Below are 19,984 nucleotides of genomic sequence, written 5' to 3'. Positions count from 1 at the left end.
AAAGAAAAACTGCTAGGGAGTCAGAAAAAGATGAAATTGAGTATCAGAGTAAACAAAATACCTGACTACATGGTCTCAAGGAGGAAACAACATAGAGTCATTCATTTGGCACAGTTAAAAATCAGCTGGCAGGCAACTTTTTTTTTACTATTTTAAGTAGACTGCCCATCAAATAAGCATAATTATAATCAAAATTCTTACAACGTTCTCAAAATTCCTAAAGGCAATCAGCTCCACTCAAATTAGTAACTTGGATAAATCACCATTAATTAGCTAATATAAGCCAGCAGGTGGTTTTGAGCCCAGAGAGATTCCCTGGTTATTTAAATTATGTATACTATACTACACCAAAGATAGAATAAGTGAAAGGGGAACAACAGGCACAAGTCTGCTAAAAAAAAACAACAACAAAAACACTCATTAGGGATGATGCTTAGCTAAGGTCTTCTCCAACTCCTATAAACTACCCAAACAATATAAGATGTCTTTGACCCTCAGCTCAGATAGTATCATCCAGTAATGCTCTGTACAGTTCCTATTTCAACACTAAATATATGCAGGAAACAAATATATGCTTGCTTGGAAAGATTCTGAAAATTTTGTGGTTACTAGAAGGGCACAGAGGACAGTGACTGTGGTTTGTAAAAATGCACCACTGAAATCACAGGGACAGCCTTGTCACACACACATTCACCTCAGAAACAGAGGACAACTCTTTTTTTGTGAGCTGTGTAGGCATTTCCAATGAATAAGTGAAATTAAAATTACATCATTTTAAAAGATTAATGTCCAAGTCYTCAGTGATCACTGCTTTCATGGTCAGTTGTGGACAATAACTGTTAGGAACCAAACTGTATRCTTTCACATTAGTATATCAGAAGAAAATTAGTATTTTTTTTTAATACTGGTGCCACATGAAATCCTTTAATTCTTTGAGAAATCTGACTCAAACCTGCCTACAAAACTGTTGTCTTTCATTAACTCATACTTGCATGGTGTGTTATCACAAAAATCTCAGAGACAGCCATAAAATTCTGTCATAAATTGCTGCCACCCATAACGCTTATGCTTGATGGTCGTGAGAAATCGAGGCTCAACTGTATTTTACAGATTTCTTTGATTGAAGCAAATGACATTATGTAAGAAGAAACAGCAAGATCAACACAGATACTTGTATTTGTCCCACTGATAACATCWCTAAAAGTCAAGACAGTAATGCAGTAACAGTACTTTAAAGGATTAAAAATCCTGCCAGGTTTTACTGACTGAGGTGCAGGTCTGGTGGTAATATTTAATCCCAAAGATGCTGTGGGATCACCTGTGCTTTTCACATTGATCAACTCAGTGAAATGTTCTGTTTGCAAAGAACTAAGATTGTGTATCACACTGTATTCCTGCCTCTGTGTCTGGCAGATGCTCTGYGTTGCTGGCATATTCTTCAGGCTGGGTGATGTATTTTGATGAMTTTGTTTTCATACATTTATGCTGGTTTCTAGTTTATCCCACTTTATTCCTCAATGTAAATGGTAAATGTATTATAAACCTGTTATCCAATAACTATTTAGCATTTTCATTCAAACACAAGTTTCAGTCAATTGAGTCTGTTCAATATGACAAAGAACAGCAGAGGAAGATTTTTCATTGTCTTATTACAACCCAAATCCTAAAGTTGTTACAAGTTTTCTTAGCAGAGAAAATGTGAAGCCTGTGCCTAAGTCCTTCTCACCTCAGCAATAAACACACAGGAACTCGGCTTATCCCACATCCGTGGGGAGTCAAGGCAATTCCCAAGTTACTTGAAAAAGCCTCAAGACATGTTAGCAAAGTATGTAAAAATTGTAAAAAACAAAGCTAATTCTGTAGGTTAAATTAATTCCATGTATATACAAAAGTAATATTGCTAATTTTTTAAAAAATATGCCTTACACTGTTTTAAACTACCTTAAAATTCTATTTTTCTGGGTGCAGTATGGAAGTATACAGCTGTTCAGGGAAAAAAAATGTAGGCTTGTTGTTCAACACATGCAACACTACCCTTTGATATCTTTTTTTGGACTTTGTAATAATGCTGTAACTACCGCTGTTCGCAAATATTTTATTTATAAAAACTGTCCTCCCATAGGGCAGCTGCAGATGATCTGCAAGCTGAAGACCAGCCTGCAAATTCCTCTCGCTCTAGGAAATGGTGCTCCTGTTTGTAGAAATCAGTACTTGCCTTGGGATTTTTAACAACCACTAGTGTGCTCCCAATTTAAGGATATAAGGCACAAGATCCAGTGCTTGGGGAAAGTGTGGAGGTGATAGTTTAGTGTGCAGTCTTTCATGACAATGCTGATACATTCTATTGTTGATAAAAACTGTAGAAAAACAGTCTGAATGCCTTTGCTTTAGTATCACAGGCAGAATCGGTGTTAGTCTTGCAAGAAAAAATAATTAACATTTTGGAGAGATCAGCACTAACAAACCATCATTTGTTAGTAGATTTTGAATGAAAATAAAATAGGTGGTAATGTTCAGAAAATGTCAAGTTCAACTGAATGATTTTTAGTCACCAAAGAGATSAAATTGAGAGTGATGAAAACCCCTGGCAGTGTTTAGCAGCAGTCATTTAAGTCTTGTTTCCTACATGGAACAATGGGAAGAGTTTCTCTGTCAGTTTTTACGCTAACCCTTCTCTAATCTCCATGATTAGAGATCATGCTTGTCTRATACWAACATGATACATGGAAAAAGGACTSTAGTAAGGTGGATCAAAGRCCTGTATGGCCTGGTGTTTGTCCAGCAGTGGCTAACAGATTAGGGGAAAAGATAAGAACAGGAAATTTGGAAGCAAGACTTCTGCCTGGTATTCTCTCCATATGTTCAGCAGCCTGTAAGGAACCTCTTGAAGTAGTTGAATCTAGATCCTGTTATATTTAATAGGCTTTCCTGTATTTGTCCATGAACATCTCCAGTGCAAATCTGATCTAACTGGCAGCCAAGACACCTCATTGAATTTGGCAGCCAAAATGCAGCTTCCTTGGATCTGCCTTTAGCCCCYTGTTTTGCAGCTTCAGCTGTTACCCCTTAACTTTTGCTCTATGAGAAAGTGAGTTATCATTTCTCACTCTTTTTTTTTCATGGGGCTCGTGAAAGTAGATACATCTCTTTATATCCTGCTATCAGTCATCTTTCTGTAAAATGAAGCTTCCAATCTTCCTGTGCATAAGACATTTTCCATACATGCATTAATTTTCATTTAACAACACCGAATTTTATCTGATGCYTTATTGCCTAGTTATAAACTCTTTTTGAAGTTCTTTAAAGTTTTGGTTTTCATTACCCGGTGTATCTTTTTTGTCAGCAGTAGGTTCTGTCACTCTGCTGTTCAGGAACATTTTGAGTTGTTTTTTTGTTTTTTGGTTTTTTTTTTTAAATGTTTACAGTGCAAATTCTGCCTTAGATCTCTGTTGAATTCACTATTGATGTTTCTTCATAATGAAAATCAATCCATCTATTCTTACCTTTATTTTCTACTTTTAACTGGTTGTTAATCCAGAGAAGGTATCTGAAACATTCTAGGAATCTAATCAAGAGGTAATAGTCATCTAGATYTCTTGTATTCCTCAAAAGAAAATAACCTCAGGAGACCTCTACAAAAGCTATCTTTTCCTCATTATAACATTTTAATTTACTTATCTATCATTATATCCTTTATTAGAGTTGTAGCTAATTTGCCTGGTGTTAAAGTCAGATTTTTACTAGTCTCTCCTCCCATGACACACTCTTGGTTGTAATTAAATGTCTTGTTTAGCACTTCATGTTACTCTTGTACTGTGGCTGATTTAAGCGATACCTTTGTAGCCCTCCTTTAAAYCTCTTGAGCAAATACCACCTTCTTGTCTGATTGATTTCTCAGTTTGTCCTAATCCTACCTTAACAGCGTTTCAGTTTGAGACTATTCCTCTCTTCAACTAGAAAAYAGAAATGCTGATGTAGAGCTCTGCTGGAAGTCTTCCTTAGTGACCACCATCCCAAGAATACATTTTGCCTTTCTGTTACAGTCTTTTATTCCTTGAGTTCTCATTTTACTTTTGTGTGAGTGTGTGTTTGTTTTCCTGGGTAAAACAAGCAGAAATATATAATTATGCTTTTTCCCACTGTTTTATTCTAGGGATACAAGTAGAAATAATGCAATCTGTGGGGATTTGATACCTGCTATCAGTGCTCTGTTATTTTTGTGTGGTCATCATAAAATAAAGCAGTGGGCTAAGCTGTACTTTTATGACTATATCTTGAAAACTTCCGGCTTTTGTACTTTAAAAAATTCTGATGTTTTGGCACCATGAAAGTTCACATTAGAGTTCATTTTAAAGCCAGGTAGTCATCAGCTATTCACAGGTTCAGTGAGGGTGCCAAGTTGATGTTCCTGTGTTGTAGCAGAGAACAGGTTTCTGTGTCAATGGCAAATGAGCAGGATACAGATTGCAAAACAGCTCCATCCTCCTGGGCTATCCAGAGGAATTTCTGACCGGCATGTGAACCTACAGAAGCCCTGATTCCACTTTTAATTGAGAGCTAAGTAACAGAAAGATCTGTACCTTGCTTCTTGCATGCTGAAAAGTTCAGAGGAAGCCTCCCTGGTAATCAGTGTCAGAATACAATATTATATGGTAACTGAACTTTTAATCTCTTACTGGTTTTCCTGTATTGTCTTATTTGTTTGGAAAATAGTAATTGCGGTATTGTTCATGACTATTTCCACTCCTTTTTCCTTCATTCTTCTTTTCACATTTTTGCTCTCTTCAGGGTTTTCTTTCATCTTTTCCCAGCAATGCTTTCCTGATAGGGACTTCACTCCTTTTTCTCTCCTCATAGCACTGGTTAAACGATCAGAGATGAAGTTTGATTTGATAGCAAAGTACCATTATGTGAATTTGGAGATAACTTCCTAATTGAGATGGGAGTGAAAAAATAGGTTCATTCAAGGAGTATTGCTTTAACTTGTCTGCAGAATTAGCCAAATACTACCACATTAGATATTTGAAGGAAATTCAATCTTCTTTGGGGAAACAAATGGAGGGAATAGTTCAGGGAAAATATCCTAGAAGGCTTTGGGTACTTGAGAGAAAGGGAGAGACAGAAATAATTTGGTATGCATAAATGTAGTGAAACAGTAGAAATCATCAGCACTCATAGAAGGAARGAGCTGTATCTTCTGAAAATTTTACCTGGAAGCCCAAAAAGTAGGGACAGGAATTTGAAAGAAACAAAAAAAATCAGTTTGTGATCCTTTGTGGCTCATTTTTGCCTGGTTTTCTCCTTCAGTTTGTAAAGGAGTCCTGAAAGTTTCTCTGCTTGCTGGCTTGTTTTGAAAATTTCAGAAGATGCAATGTGTRCTCTGTGGTTTGTTGTGTGAGCTTTTCAAAGTTATCTTCAAARCTGGCATATTATATTTTTGCCAAGTCATATTTTCTCACAAGCGTATGATGCATGTTTGAATTAAGATGTCATGATTTATTTAAATGCCTGCAAAGATATTACAAAAAATTCATGTCCTTTTTTCAGCATCTTAACTTTCAATCCTTTACTTCATCATGTCCTAAGACTGCTGTTTTTTTCTATTTACTTTCTGTATATAGGGAAGACCTACACTTATAAAAAACAATACCTAAAAGTATGTATATATAAATATACACATATATATAAACTTTGATTGATATGACCCCTGTGGTTAATAAAGCAACTTGGGAAGTTTTACCAAGTCAGGATTCACTCCAGACCTGAACCAGTAATTTGACTTATATTAGGTTGTTTGTTTACACTTACTTTTGGTGAATAGGGATGTCTTTAGCAAGCACGTTATATACAAAGTCATTAATTAGCATTGTCTTGCTGAATTCATTTGTCCATAAGCAGATCCAGAAATCTTCAAAATAAATCTCCGATTTTATGATTTAAACTTCTCTACTAAAACTACCATTAAGATGCCACTAGCTGTAGTCTTTATTTAATTGTAAATCATTTGTGAGTGTGATTAAACTTCAGATAAAGTTATATACCTCGTCTTGTTAAAACATTTCTATAAAGCTTATGGGAAACTGAGTTGTAACTATTTCTGTGACATGTTTTTCCTAAAAAATTGGAAAACAAATTKCATACTAAACTTGCCTTGTCATATAATTGTTAATTATGAAGCTGCTTTGCCATTACAAATAATAATTTAAATRTAAATGTATCAAATAAATGTGTATTTGAGATATGGACACTTTTAATACAGGTGAACTTAGTGATCTCAAGAGAACATAGAGTGATTCCTCTTTGTGAATGCCATCTTATACCAACTTTTGAAAGAGTGGTACACATAACGTATGTAAGATGGAGATTTTTAGTGTCAGCAAAAAAGTAGAAGACAATATTCCATCTTTTGAAGTGGTATTTCTTATCTTCTCTGTACTCGGGAAGGAGTAAAACCATGCTGAAYTAAATACCCATCATAATGGTCAGATTAGATTGCATACAAATAAAGTGCCTAGATTAGTACCTAGATTTGGATTAGTATTAGAAAACTAATCTGAAAGGTATTTTATTTGCACATTAAACAATTACACTAACAAATAACACTACTGCTAAACAAATATGGAGTTTAAAGTTCTTACCCAAACACAGAATGCACAGAAACTACCACTTAGTTKTTTCTTCTTTCAAGTAAACAAACTTGCAGATAGGTTCAAAATGTTTAATTTAATTACTATTAAAATTGAAATCAGTGTCTAGAAAGGGAATCTAGTGCAAATGCACACCTTACCCTAAAGGAAGAAATATTGGGCCAATGAAAGCAGCCTATAGAGAATGTGAAATAACAGACATGTTCTGGCATATTAGGAATGTCTCTTCATAGATGTGCAAGTTTTATTTCACATTGTCCTCACCCTTCTCAATAAGAATGACTGATAGCTTCACTTTGTGATTTCCCAGCTTTTAAGAGTCTATTTTTATTTATTTTTTATGACCAACCTTGCACTTGTTAAATGTAATTTTTGCTTTATGTAACATAGAAAAAAGCACATCTGCAGTATGCTGTCCCATGAATTAACAAAAACGACTGGACATAAGACAAGAAATCCTTTAAAAACATATGTTCACATTAAATATCTGGGCTAGCTCAGTAAAGGAGGTCTTATGGGGTCATTTTTGATGCAGTGCAAGTAAACCATTGCTGCTCTTCTGAAATAGTTTCTTTCAGGTTTATATTGAGCTTGTATAATGGCACATTACATAAATAAGGGCTTAGTTTGTACATTAGTCTTTTACATCTTGGATTCTTRCTAAATCCTTGTTTTTACTAACTTGATGCTTAAGAGATATTGATTTCTGCTACACATGCCTWTGGTGTTTATTTTGATATGTCTGGGATTAAAAACAAAATTAACACGCATAATCAGTTTTCGTAGAATTAAAAAGGGTGCTTTGGTACCTTTGGTTACATTCTTTTGAAGAAAAAGGAGAGCAAAAGAGATGTGATAAAAAAGGGATCGATTTATTCAATCACTGGGTATAAAAACATTAGCTCTGGGAAAGACCCTTCCTCTAAGAGCTTTAGCTGCCCAGTCTCACTTGTGTGGCACAAAATAATTTGCATTTTTAGAGAAAATTCATGTCTTCTGTGAGCTCTAGTGAAACATGAATAAATTGCTTTCTTTTCCTCTTTTTCTGATTTTATAAAGCTGAATCCATTAGGGGCTGAGTCAAACTGTAATGAAAGAAAGGCAACAACTGAGATGATGGAAACCCTGGATTAGATTTCTTAGTAGTCCAAGCCCAGCTGTCATGGCCTACGTGTCAAGTTAGTGCTCTTTGGGGAGGCCTGGCAGTACATGTGAATATTTTTTTTAACTGCTGTGTTACAACAGGTCTCTAAAGCAGCTAGGAATTAAACAGAGATGCAGAGATTAAGAATTAAATAGAGCCACAGCAAGCAGTTCGCCAGGGAAACTTGCAGCAGGGCAAGTAAACCTTCCCAGGGCTRTTAGCCCACTGCCATGCCTGGCAGGGTCACCTGTGACCTGGTGACTCTGAAACCTCCAAGTAGGGGTRTCTTATTCTAATTTATAGCAATGAATTTTGGCTATTACATTTTGTAGCTTTGCTGTGAGGTAAGATTGGGATTTGATCAGAAYATACAGATTACAGCATGAGTTTTAAGCCACAGTTACTGGTTTTATCAGGAAGATCTGCTTTCCTGTCAAAGCACCAAACATTCATCTGAATACAGACTGGTGTTAAATTATCAAATTACTGTTGCCCACAGTCTTCTACCTAGTGCTTGGAATTTATCCAGTTTCCAGAGTGACTCTCACATCCTCTCATGAAGGGGCATGATGGCACAGTCAAGGGGTCCCCAGGTCTGCAGTACATTCAGACACCTGAAATCATCTCAAGTTCATCATTCACTTTGTGAATTTTGGACATTCATAACAGATATTCTCAACTGTGGAAACAGTTTATTTAAAAAAAAAATTGCCACAATCTCTATCATACTTGTGCCCTGGGGAAAAATTCCTTCCTTATTTCTCAGCTGGTGGCTTTGCATGATTTCTCTCATATTAGGAAAGCATTGCAAACCACCAGCAGCTGGTGTCTGTGCACTTCCACCAATGCCTTTGTGAGGGACAGAACTGAGCAGTAGCACCTAAATAATCTTGTTCTCTCTTCACCTCTTGCATTGTGGTGGTGGAAAAGGTCCAAAAGAAAGCAGGTCACCCCTTGCTGCTCTCCTTCCCTTGCACCTAGAAGTCCATGCTTYCCCTCAGCCCAATGAAGTGTTTGCCACACTAAGAGTACCTGCTGGTGGCTCTCATCACTGTGGTCAAGGAGTGGAGTGGCAGGGTGACATCTTTTAYTTCATGAAGACATTTGCTTGCCTGGTGAATGCTTCTATTCTCTGCTGTTCCTAGAGCAAAACAATATGACTGGTATGGCATRATTCAAAGTGAATTTTAAATTTCTAAAGTCAAATGTTTTCTAAAAAGATCTGTTTCGAAGCAATTTGGCAAAGCTGACATAACCATGCTAACTTCAGTGAAGCTGCATTGGCTGCATCACTTGAGAATTGGGCCCAGACTAGCCAGAGCATTTATTTTTAAATTCTAGCTTCTGCTGGCTTTTTCTGAAAAGTCTCTGTAGTTCTATAACTTTCTAAAGTAGCTCACAAGTCTTGTGCTACTGCTAATAAAACAGAAAATCCATTTCCATTTTTCAGTGTAATCTTTTTTTCATGTGAATCTATTTCTCATCAAAAGGAGCGGGTGACTGGCGTGAAAGCTGGAGCTCTCTACTTATCTGTAAAGACAAGTAGTGGCCTTTCAAGTTGTCACACGTCTGGAAGAACATGGCCACAAATTCAAAAGCTAGCAGGGAGAAACTAAACACCCTCTGTTGCTCTGACCAGCAAAAGTATTGTTCCAATGCCTGGTGAGGAGAATTATGTTTGATTTCTGATTCTGTGTTCTCAGGCTGTTGGTAAAAATCACAAGGAAAGCTGAGATGAAAAGATTCTCCAAAGTGCCCATAGGAGAGTTATCTCCCATAGCATACCCATGTCACCACATGTGAATAGAAGGACCCTGCATAAACCAGGGCCTTTATTTCCCGCAGTGATTCTTTGTTGGTTATTTTTAAAAAGTAAGTAGGAGCATTTTGTGTCAGTGTTAGAGGGGAACAATATTCTCCCCAGACAAGCTCGGTCATAAAAAAATTGATACTTCCATAAGGGATTCCTTATCTTCTTTTTAAAGAACATAATCTTCCAGACACTTCCCTACACTTCCTTAGCCAGAGAGGATGCACTCATGCCTAAGGTGCATTAGAAGACATAAAGCTAAAGTCAGATAAGGAGAAAAAAATCTCTGTGGCATTCCTCTTTTTTTTTTTTGGTAGCAGATGCATTGCTGGATTTTCTCCGCTTCGCTGGCTTCTGCTTCTGTACCCAGATGATAGCTTTGGCTAAACTCTTGGAAGAGAGTTTCCCAGGCAAAAAAACCTGCATTATAGAGACCTCAGATGACAAACAGTTTGCAAGCCACCAGGCAGAGTAGTCACTGGAARGTCTCAGCCATAAAGAAGTGCTCTTACATATGTAATTATAGAAGAGTAGGTAAACCTTTAGAGGTCAGAAAACAGCAGAGCCAAAACAGAACATAAAGAATGAGATCTGCAGAACAAGAAACTCTCAACAAAATTACACAGGACACTCATGTCAAAATACAGAGATAAAGCAAAAYGAGCTAAAATCAGAGAAAATTTAGTCAGAGCAGTCTGATACTGTGTTTGAACCTTAGTATGATGATGGCATACAGTTTAGCAACAGGGCGTGTTGAAGTAATCTGTGCTTTCCAGCTTTCCCTGCCTTGGGTCACCTTTGAGGTACCTGAATTTCAGAGAAAGGGGTGCTAAGCACTCCATGACAGTCAGGTCCTTTGAAGACASATCAAGCTGCATGTTCAGAAATAAATATTTCACACTCTCAGTGAGCAGCTCCTCTACTCAGTGGTTTGTTTTGCWCAATGGGTAGAAGATGGTGTTTACAAAAGGCAGGTGTGAGCTATCCTGCTAAGCTGTTTTGCAGGTTTTAATTGTGCCTTTATACCAAGTATTTAACAGACAAAATGCTCTATGTCTGTATGAGCAACAGAAAAATTATGAGCTTTTATGTGTAGTCATACAAGAAGGTCGCACAGTAAATGCAAAAGGTAGATCCTCCAGCTCAGTATTTAAAAGGTTTACAGGATAGGGACTGTAGTAACTTGGAGACAGACAGCAATAATTTTTCAGTGTAGTAGCTTTGGCATATATTGGTGTCAGAATCGTTGCTCTRCCTGAAATCTGTCATTATTTACTGAGCACCTAATATACCTGGCCTTGCATCRTTTTAAAGTGAAGGTAGCAATGATAATTCTGTGCACAAATCAGGAACAAATATGCTGCTTCTGTTATAATCAATATGTTGTCAGAAACAACAGCTTCTGACAGCAGTAAGCCCACTTACTGCTTCTTTTCCCTTTGCAATGAGAGTAGATTTTATTCATAACTCTAAACATGTGTGTTAAAACTCTATGTATATATCATTGAGACAGACACATTTTTGTAAAAGTTTGTATGAATGCCTGTAAAAATACTGGCAGAAGTTCTCTGAGGCTATAAAATGCCATTTCTGTGAGCAAGGTAAGGGTTTTCCTTTCATATGGATTTCTGAGTAGATTTTGGGCTCAGTCTTTAGTCAGGGCTGTGGTTCTCAGCGGAGATAGAGATAGAAGTGGTTTTGTACTCCTTGTGTGTTCTCTCCTCATCAGCTCCTCAGGGTAGCCAGGGGCAAGTTTGGCTTCTACCAAGCCAAAACTCTAGCCAGCAGACACCCTTTGCTCAGAAGTTTTTTTTTTCTCAGCACGTCCCCCCAGGACTTCTCCTGTCTTTAGGAAGCAAGTAGGTTCCAGTTGTGATCTTCATTCTGCATCTGGGTGGGAGCTGAAAGAAAAGAAACCCTTCTCTAGGCCATTTGGGAATTCTCCTTTGCACTGTGGAAATTTTGGTTAACCAGCTGGGCAGATGCTCACCTGATTTGTGTTGCTGGAAAACTTTCCCTTTGACTGAGAAAGTTTCAAGACACTGAATRGCAAATGCTCTCTGGTGTAGAGTAAGAGACGAGATACTACTGAAATTTTAAGCWAACAGTTTGGATTTAATATAGAACTTGTTGACAGTAACATTTGTACATGTTTGAAGTGATCTTCTTGGTGGCTGTTTTTCCAAGCTGATTTTTCTGTATCACCAATATTTGTATCAAAGTTTTGTGATCTCTGACTTCCACATAGTGTCAYATTTTGGCCTTGAGAGAAATCCCTGCTTTTCTATCTGCAGCCAACAATTTGACCTGATAAAGCTGTTATTTAAAATTTGTATTCAACAGATGATTTGTGTAAAAGATGTCACAGATGAATGTGTTACCATGCACGGAACTGAAATATGTAGCATCAGGAGAGATTTCCATTGTTGTAAAAATTTTTGGAACATACCCAAACTATGTAAGAGAGAAAAATTAATTTGTCTGAGGGCTGTTAAATATGAATAAGTAAACAATGGAAGTTATTAGTCAGGGAAAAATTTATATTCCCATTAGATTTTCTCACCCAAACTAGAAAAATCTTGCACTTCCCTTATAGTGCCATAGTCTGAGTAGGCTCTTCAAAAGCATACAAAATAAATTCTGCTGTTCATTCCTAACTTACTCATCTGTGAAGTCTGTATTCAGAGAAACCTACCTGCTCAAGTGCTTGCTGTAGTTCATTAAGGCTCCCATTTGTACTCATACAGACTCATTCATTGCCCTGAATAATATATATGATGGACTGAAAGAGAACCAACTCTTGCTTTTACAATTTAAATTAAACAACTTTGTCTACTAAAAGAAGCACTGTCTCACTTCCAACTAGGCCATAAGCCCTAAGGGTCTTGTATGTGTGTGTTTATTATTTATTTATTTTTGCCAAATTGTCTTTCAAGGATCTGAAAGCTGAGAGAACTGAGCTGCCTAGTTTCTCTTTCTCTGCCTTCTTAGAAAGCAAGCATGGGTACAACTGTACTGAAGCAAATACTCATCCACAAACTTATTCTAAAATGTGATTGGATCGTCTTCTATCTTTTCTTTGGTCCCACCTTTTAACCTTCCCAATTCTGAGAGTCCATCTCTATTATGTGTGGCTTTTCCAAATGCCCATGATTAATAACTGCTGTGATTCATTAGCCTGTGTTGTTGGTATTGTTTCCCCAAAGGGAGCATTTGCTATCTAGGGATAGTCCGTGATTACTCTGCCTCCTGGAACAGTAAGATGCTTTCAATCTAATGCGCTGTCCATGTTTTAGCATAAAATAATATTAAGGCATCCACATAATGGAAGCGTCTGAAGATCCATTTTATTAAGCACTGAAAGAAAATGTGTGTGTGTTTGCATGTGCAAGGGAAGCATAATCAGCAAACCTATTTCACCGGAAACATTTCCATGAGGGTTTTCATGTAAAGACACAGCTATTTTGAGGTGAAGTYCTTTGGCTGTGAGGATGAAAAAATACTCCATAGCCAATATCTTACCTGCTGCAATTAACTTACTCAAATTACATACAGGCTATTCAAAGAAGGAAAAATAGGAAACAGAGGTAGGTTTATTGTACTTATTCMATTTTGTGGGTATTTATTTTAAATGCAATCTACCTTCAAGTACAGAGCTGTGCTGCTCTTAAAAGATTACTGCTTCRAGTTACTCCACATACCTTAACATAGCATGTACCCTTTTTACATTATACGATCAACTTTTTGACAGTGCAGGGCCAGCACAGCTAATGGAATAATAGCCTGCAGGGTCCAGCTAAATGATATACGAATATAATCAACCTTTGTGATGACTATTCAAAAGTAATCCCTTTAGCTTTCAACTGCAACATATATTTCAACCAGGCAAAGCCATATGAAGAAAATCTCTGCAGACTCCACTGATACAATATGGCCTTCATATCCCCACAGTGTGTTTGCTGCTCACAGTGAGTTTTAAATTTAAGGTAATGGCTACTGTATATTCATGTGAGCACAGAACAATACCTTTGATTTGTTGGAGAAATGTTACATTAGCTACCAAGGGCCCTATTCAGTAAACTTTGACACACCCCTTATATATGGTTTACTGCTTATTCTAAATGGAATATGCCTGATAAAAATGCTTTGCATGCCCAAATTGTACAAATTCATTAATCTTTATATTCATAAAACCTCCAACTACAACTGATTCCATTCCAAGTGAACCTAGTCAGGATGGTTAAACAGGTAGGCCCAACCTGCTTTTAAAAAGGTATTGCATCAATTTTCATATATCAAGACAGAAAAATACATAGGAAGGTCATCTACAAGTGTGGATGTGCATGTTGTTCTCAGTCATATCATTTTCTGCTCTATCTTTATTTATACTCTATTACATCTTTCTTCAGATGATATAACTCAAAACAGCTGCAAGTAATTTTTAAATTACAATAATAGGTTATATTTGATCAACTGCATTACACTAACACGATAATACATTGAGATAGTCCTACTTTCTGTCGCTTCTGTCATGAGAAAAATGCAATATTGCCTAAATAGTGGATATGAATTTGTGGAATTAATTCTGCGAAAGGATAATAGATGTAATGAAAATACTGTGTTGCCTTATATTACTTTTTTTGTATGTACACTATAGTGAGAGTTCACACTCATTGACAGGAGTTGTGAACATGGCCTTGTTTGTGTACGGGCACCCGAATCCATGTTGAACATAAAGCACTGTTCCCATATCTYGTTTGAGGTGCTCTGTTATAGGATGCTGCTTAAGCAAGGGAGCTCCAGTGGAGGAGTAGGGGAGGCTATGAGCTTTCCTCCTATTTGTTTGCCATGGCACTTCTTGAGCCCTCAGAAAATTACTGTTCTCAACATCCTGCACTACGGGTTCCAGTGATATGGTGGCAGTGCACAAAGAAACTCTTCCTTTGTATCCAWGCCCACCACCTCCTACTGCCAGTAGACCCTACTTCATTCTCTTACTGGAAAACACATTGAAAAGTGGTTTCAGGGTCACCTCCTGCATGCTACTCTCATTCTTAGTATTGTAATCTCCTCAAAATATTGTCTTCCTTTTTTTTTAAAGCAGTTTCAGCTGCCTGAATAGTCCTCTTATGACTTCATCATTTTGTGGAGCTTTCAGTGGATTCTTGTCTAATAAAGTCCAGCTGTCTTTGAATAATGCAAAACTTGGATTTGAATGCTTTCCCGTCACATGGGCATGCAGTCTTCGGAATACAAGAGTCATCTGTTCCATTTTCTTTACAAACTTTTGAGAGAATGGTGCCTAAAATTCCTGCCCTCTCTGGAGTTAGTTGTAGCTTCTGTCTTTGTTGGTGTGGCCTTCATTCTTTTGTATGGMTTTTCACTAATCATATTATGTAAATGACTTGCAGCCCTGAATTGTTTTTTTCYCAGAAACATCATGAAATAATGAGATTTTTAGAAGTGTAACATTCTGTAGATAGACACACAGAAAGAAGAGAGATGACAATTCTATCTGCACTGAAAATCTGACCAGACAATTTTAATTATATTTTATCAACAGCAGTGATAATCTGTCAGGAACATCCTATTATGATTAATTATATTTACGTTCTATTAATACATACTAATGTTATCTGTGCATTTTGCCTAGTAAGATGGGACGAGAATGCTTGATGATGTGATCCGTGGTGGTATATATGTATTATCATTATGATTATGAGATGCTTTTATTGTGTCTAAATAGCACAGGCCAAACAAATGCCAAGAAAACATTTAAGGCTCAGTATTCCATCAGTTATCCTTGATATGCTTAATATGTGCCAGGATGGCAGAGCTGTTAATCAGCCAATGATAGGTTGGTGTCCAAGTGTGAAGGCAAAAGGCCMAAAGGTGCATGAGAAAAGCAATTTCTGCTGTAACTCCCCATTTGTCATGGCACATCCCCACTGTTTCTCACATGTTTCAGTGTCGGTGGCTGTCAGCAATGTGCTTTTACGTGTGTTTCCTTGGAAATACAGATGTTACTGTACCCAGACACAGTCTGGACTGGAGTYACCCACTTTGCACCACTTTTTCACCAAAGCACATCCACTGGAAAGAGCAGTAACACCATGCTGGTGTAAAGCTGGGGTGGGACAGCATAGTTCTGATCCCTGCAAGCACTTCTGGATCGCCTAAGGCTCTTGGCTGTTTCCCATTGGTTGAGTTCCTAAACCAAACTGAGCTGTGAAGGTTTTATTAGATTTTTTTTTATTTAGTCATGGTAAATGACTGCTAGGAATGGAATTTCCGTTGATTTACTTTAGACCTGGCATCAGAACATTTTACCTGGAATAACTACAGTTGTTAAGTACAGAGTAAACCACTAACACACACACTGCCCTCATACAAAATGAGTCTTCATATGAGAGTTCTTAGATATTCTTCACAGATTTACTTATGCTGTTTTTTCTTGCGTGCAGCTATGGATAAAGTCCTAGTTAGCAACTATGCTTAATAAAAGCCTATGAAATGAGAAAACATAAATTTTATTGAGTCTTGAGTGGTCCAGTAGTTTTAATCTGTTCCAAACATTGCACCAGCAGAGACACWGTTTTGAACATTATTTTTCACCCCTACCAGAGCTGGATGATTTACTTTGGCCATTAATTAAATTATGATGCCATACAAGCACTGTTGGTATTGCTGTGACTGAAAGATAAAGTCCAGTTTCAGGCATAACAGTACAAAGAGATGGTGACAAATTGAGAAGGATCCATTTAAGAAAACATGAGGTCCTTTCAAATATTCAAGGGGCTACATTCGCTTAGCCTCCAAAAGAGAAGATTAGAGAAAGGAAAATAGTCTCTCAAGCTATAAAGAGTTATTTTAAAAGAGTACAATGTTCCRTTGCTCTTAGTGTCTGCAAAAGGTAGAACAAGACTAAAATCARTTTAATTTGCAATAAATATTTATCTTAAGTATTAGGGAAGAAACTGAGCAATAAGACTGTGAAGCACTGAAACAGAGAGATTAGGGATGTTGTGAAACAGCCTTCATCAGAAGCCTTGGAGAATAGATGTCAGGGATGGACTAGATACATGTTTGCTTTCTTCATTTGAGGAGGTGAACCAGATCAGTAGTTCCCAAAATAAGAAATAATGCCCCAGGGATGATGTGGCTGGAATGAGGCAGAGGGAGGTGTGTTGCTGGAGAGTCCTTGGGAAAGGAGCAGAAAGTGCAGCCAGGAGGTGGGAGTTTGGTGTGAAAACAGAGTGAGGAGGGAACGAGGCTGCTGTTCACTGGAGCAGAGGAAGTGTGTGGCTTCAAGAACTGCAAAGTTAAGCCAGCCACCTGTTCTTTGGATCACATCCCATGAGGAAGGCCCTGTTGAGAGGTGGGAGCCTTCCCTATGGAATGTCCTCACCCTGTTTTTGCTTCCTGCATGTTCACTTCCTCCCCTGCAGACTCTTCCTCCTGCCTGCATCTTTCAGTGCTGTCTTGGCCTTCATCTTTCCCAAATGCATCTCCCTTGTTAGCTCCTCAGCTGGTCCCACCTGGACCTGTCCTGTTGGAGAACTGCTGCACAGGAATGCAAGAAATAAGAGCAGAAATCCTTGTCAGTTCTGTATTTCTAAGGTTATATCTTATGTGACTCATCTCTGCGTTATTTCAGATTTCCTTCTCTTGTGACTTTTTACTGTAATGACATGTTTTTCAAATAAACCATTTAGGCCTTTTAAACAGTAAAAATGTTGTAAGTCTAAAACACTAATGCATTCTCTTTTTTTTAATAACAGAACATGATAAAGAAAAAGGTGCCTCAAAGCCCGTGTGAGCTTCTGTCCAAGACACCAGTTCTAGATCTTCCTGGTAYGATATTTGCTCTTAATCCATAGACTTTATATCAATATGCTGATTTTTGCAAAATGTCATTACTATCCATAATCAGCCTGATTTTGACAGGCAATTACACATCATCTCTGTTTTATTATGTCTAAATAATTATGTTTTTCTTCCTCTTAAATGAATGAATTCACACTTCCCTCAGTTTTKTTACACATATTCCCAGTTTTGGAATTTAATTGCCTTTGATCGTGTAATTACTTTTAATTTACAGAAATAAGCCTTTGAGACAGACACAAATCTGATTAATCAGATGCCAAACCCGAATATAAAACATGTGGATATCAATGTATATACATAAACTTCTGACATTTTAATATCTTTCTATTTKCTGTTTCCTATTCTAGAGGATGCCTTCTTACTGACAGAGAAGMTGATGTATAATGAGTACTGGAAAATCCTCAAAGAGATGTGCAACAAAGTAGGAATTTCAGCAAGGATTTTGTCATTAAAATAGGATTTTATCAAAAAATGCATATGGCATTGAAATATTTTTTTTAGAAGATGAAGAATAGTAGAATAGAAAGTTTGTGGTCTTGATGCTTAATRTCTTCCAAAGTCTCCTGTTAAGATATTAAGCATCATTTATGTCTGCTGATTGGGAATCCAAGATGCTCAATACCTTGTAAGATCAGGTTCCAAATGTGTCTGGAGAGTTTTCTGTAAATCCCAGATTATGGTCCCTTTCAGGAAAACTTATTCATAGAGYTACCAATTATTTTAATATGTCTGTAATGGTTGGGGTTCAACTGTAGCTAAAATAGAATAGATCCAGCCTGGGTGGCACACTGTGGTGCAATTTAGATTCAATCTCTAGCACAGGTTGGACTCAAAACACAGCTAGGTTTGTTTAAAATCCCTCTGGGTGCAATCCAGTGCCATGTGGTGTGGGATAACCCTGCCTGGAGGTGGGATCAGATGACCCAYTACGGACATTTCCAACCTGACCCATTCTGTGACCCTGCGTTTCACACCATCAGGTAAATGAAAATTCTGCTTCAATTCTTTCTGGTAAATAATCTGAAGCACTGATTTTTGACTCTGTGTAGAAAATTGTGTCCCATTTTGGGCTGATGAAATTCCTGACAGTGGGTTTCCCACATGAGCCACAGCAGTCTGACTCCCATGGTCTTCACAGTCCTCTGAGGAATCCAAGTCCTCAGAGCCRGTCACCATCACTGTTGGCCTGAAGAAGAGTTAAAGGACAGAAGATGGCAGTTATCACTTTACAAAATACAAATAAAAACAGGATTTGGAACCTTTGAATTTTATTTAGGAAAAGTGGTGATGCATAATTTCACATATTAGAAAACCGCTTCTTTTAAAGTAAACAAAGAAAGCTTTATCACTCCCAACAGCCAGCCATTCCTTTCTTTAAATGGAGATTTCYAGATTCAGAGTTTGTAGCAAAGTCCATTAGACCTATAATCAGGTTTTATGATGGTGTTTGAGCAAGCATTAGCTTTGCCACAGTAATAACTCAATTCACAGTTTTCTTCAGGATTGTAATCTGAGTATTTGGTTGACATGTGACAATAGGGTTTCTCCCKCTTAAAGAATGGTAAAAATGTATCATTAACCAGCTCTTATTAGACTATTTTTGATCAAAATTGCTGTACACATGCAATTTAAATACAAATAGATCAATAATTTTATTCTTTTGTTTATAGGTCTTTATTGTCTGAACACCATGCTTCTTATAACAATGTTAATTTAGAAGGCTTTTGCAAGGCTGAAAAGTTGTATAGAAATATTCCCATGTGCAATTATGCACAAACAYAGGCAACAAATCTCTTTGCTGAGTGCTAAAAAAGGAAAACATTTTATGGAAACCAGAAAGAGAAACAGGACTACAAATTAAATATAAACAAAATCTGTGTTGTTTACCCTTTATATTTAATACAAATACAAAAATACCTTACATTTTAATGGTATTGATATGAAACCAGAAAAACATCATAAAACCAGCACAATTTTGCAAATAATACCTTAAAATCCTATTAATCTACAAGCTCTTCTAATCTTTGTAAATATAGCATGACTGCTGATTTTAGATATTTGGAATTTCTTTTATCAAAATATTGTTGAAAGAAATTACATCTTTGAATTTGGCCTTTGTAGTAAAAAAAATAAGTACATAAAATAACATAAACTATGCCAATTGAAAAGACAATTACCAATTTGTCAAGGGCAAGATTCTCATTCTTAAGGGATTTTAACCTCATATACATTTCTGCAGGAACTAAACATTCTGTTTATGTGTCTCAAAAGTTATTTTGTARTTATGTTCAATAGCAGCCATGGTCATCACTATTTTTTTCCAATCTGCACTCGTTACTTCATGATACCTCTGGTATGTTTGTGAAAAATGGTCATGAATTAATCCACTAAAGCAATAACTCTCCCATACTTTTTAGCACTTTTTCATCATACAGCTTTTAATAAAGATAATAGAAAATTTATCATCCTATAACAATTCAATAAATGTGAATTCTG

At 37.0% G+C, this 19,984-nt stretch overlaps 1 protein-coding gene across 1 annotated transcript in view; it reads left to right on the top strand.

Annotated features, from left to right (window-relative positions):
• Positions 1-19,536, top strand: part of TTC29 (tetratricopeptide repeat domain 29) — a gene marked incomplete at its 5' end in the record, with an annotated part of 95,941 nt that extends 76,405 nt beyond the window's left edge. Inside the window, 2 exons of the mRNA XM_057376292.1 lie at positions 17,383-17,455; positions 17,836-19,536. Coding sequence (XP_057232275.1) covers positions 17,383-17,420 — 38 coding nt within the window. The remainder of the gene's footprint in view (positions 1-17,382; positions 17,456-17,835) is intronic.
• Between the last annotated feature and the right edge of the window lie 448 nt (positions 19,537-19,984).

The sequence above is a fragment of the Malurus melanocephalus genome, unplaced genomic scaffold (assembly GCF_030028575.1).
Source record: "Malurus melanocephalus ecotype Western Australia unplaced genomic scaffold, MMel_1.1 scaffold_277, whole genome shotgun sequence".
In the NCBI taxonomy this organism is placed as follows: Eukaryota; Metazoa; Chordata; class Aves; order Passeriformes; family Maluridae; genus Malurus; species Malurus melanocephalus.
Note: the sequence above shows the minus strand (reverse complement) of the source record. Positions and strands in the feature narration are given on the sequence as shown.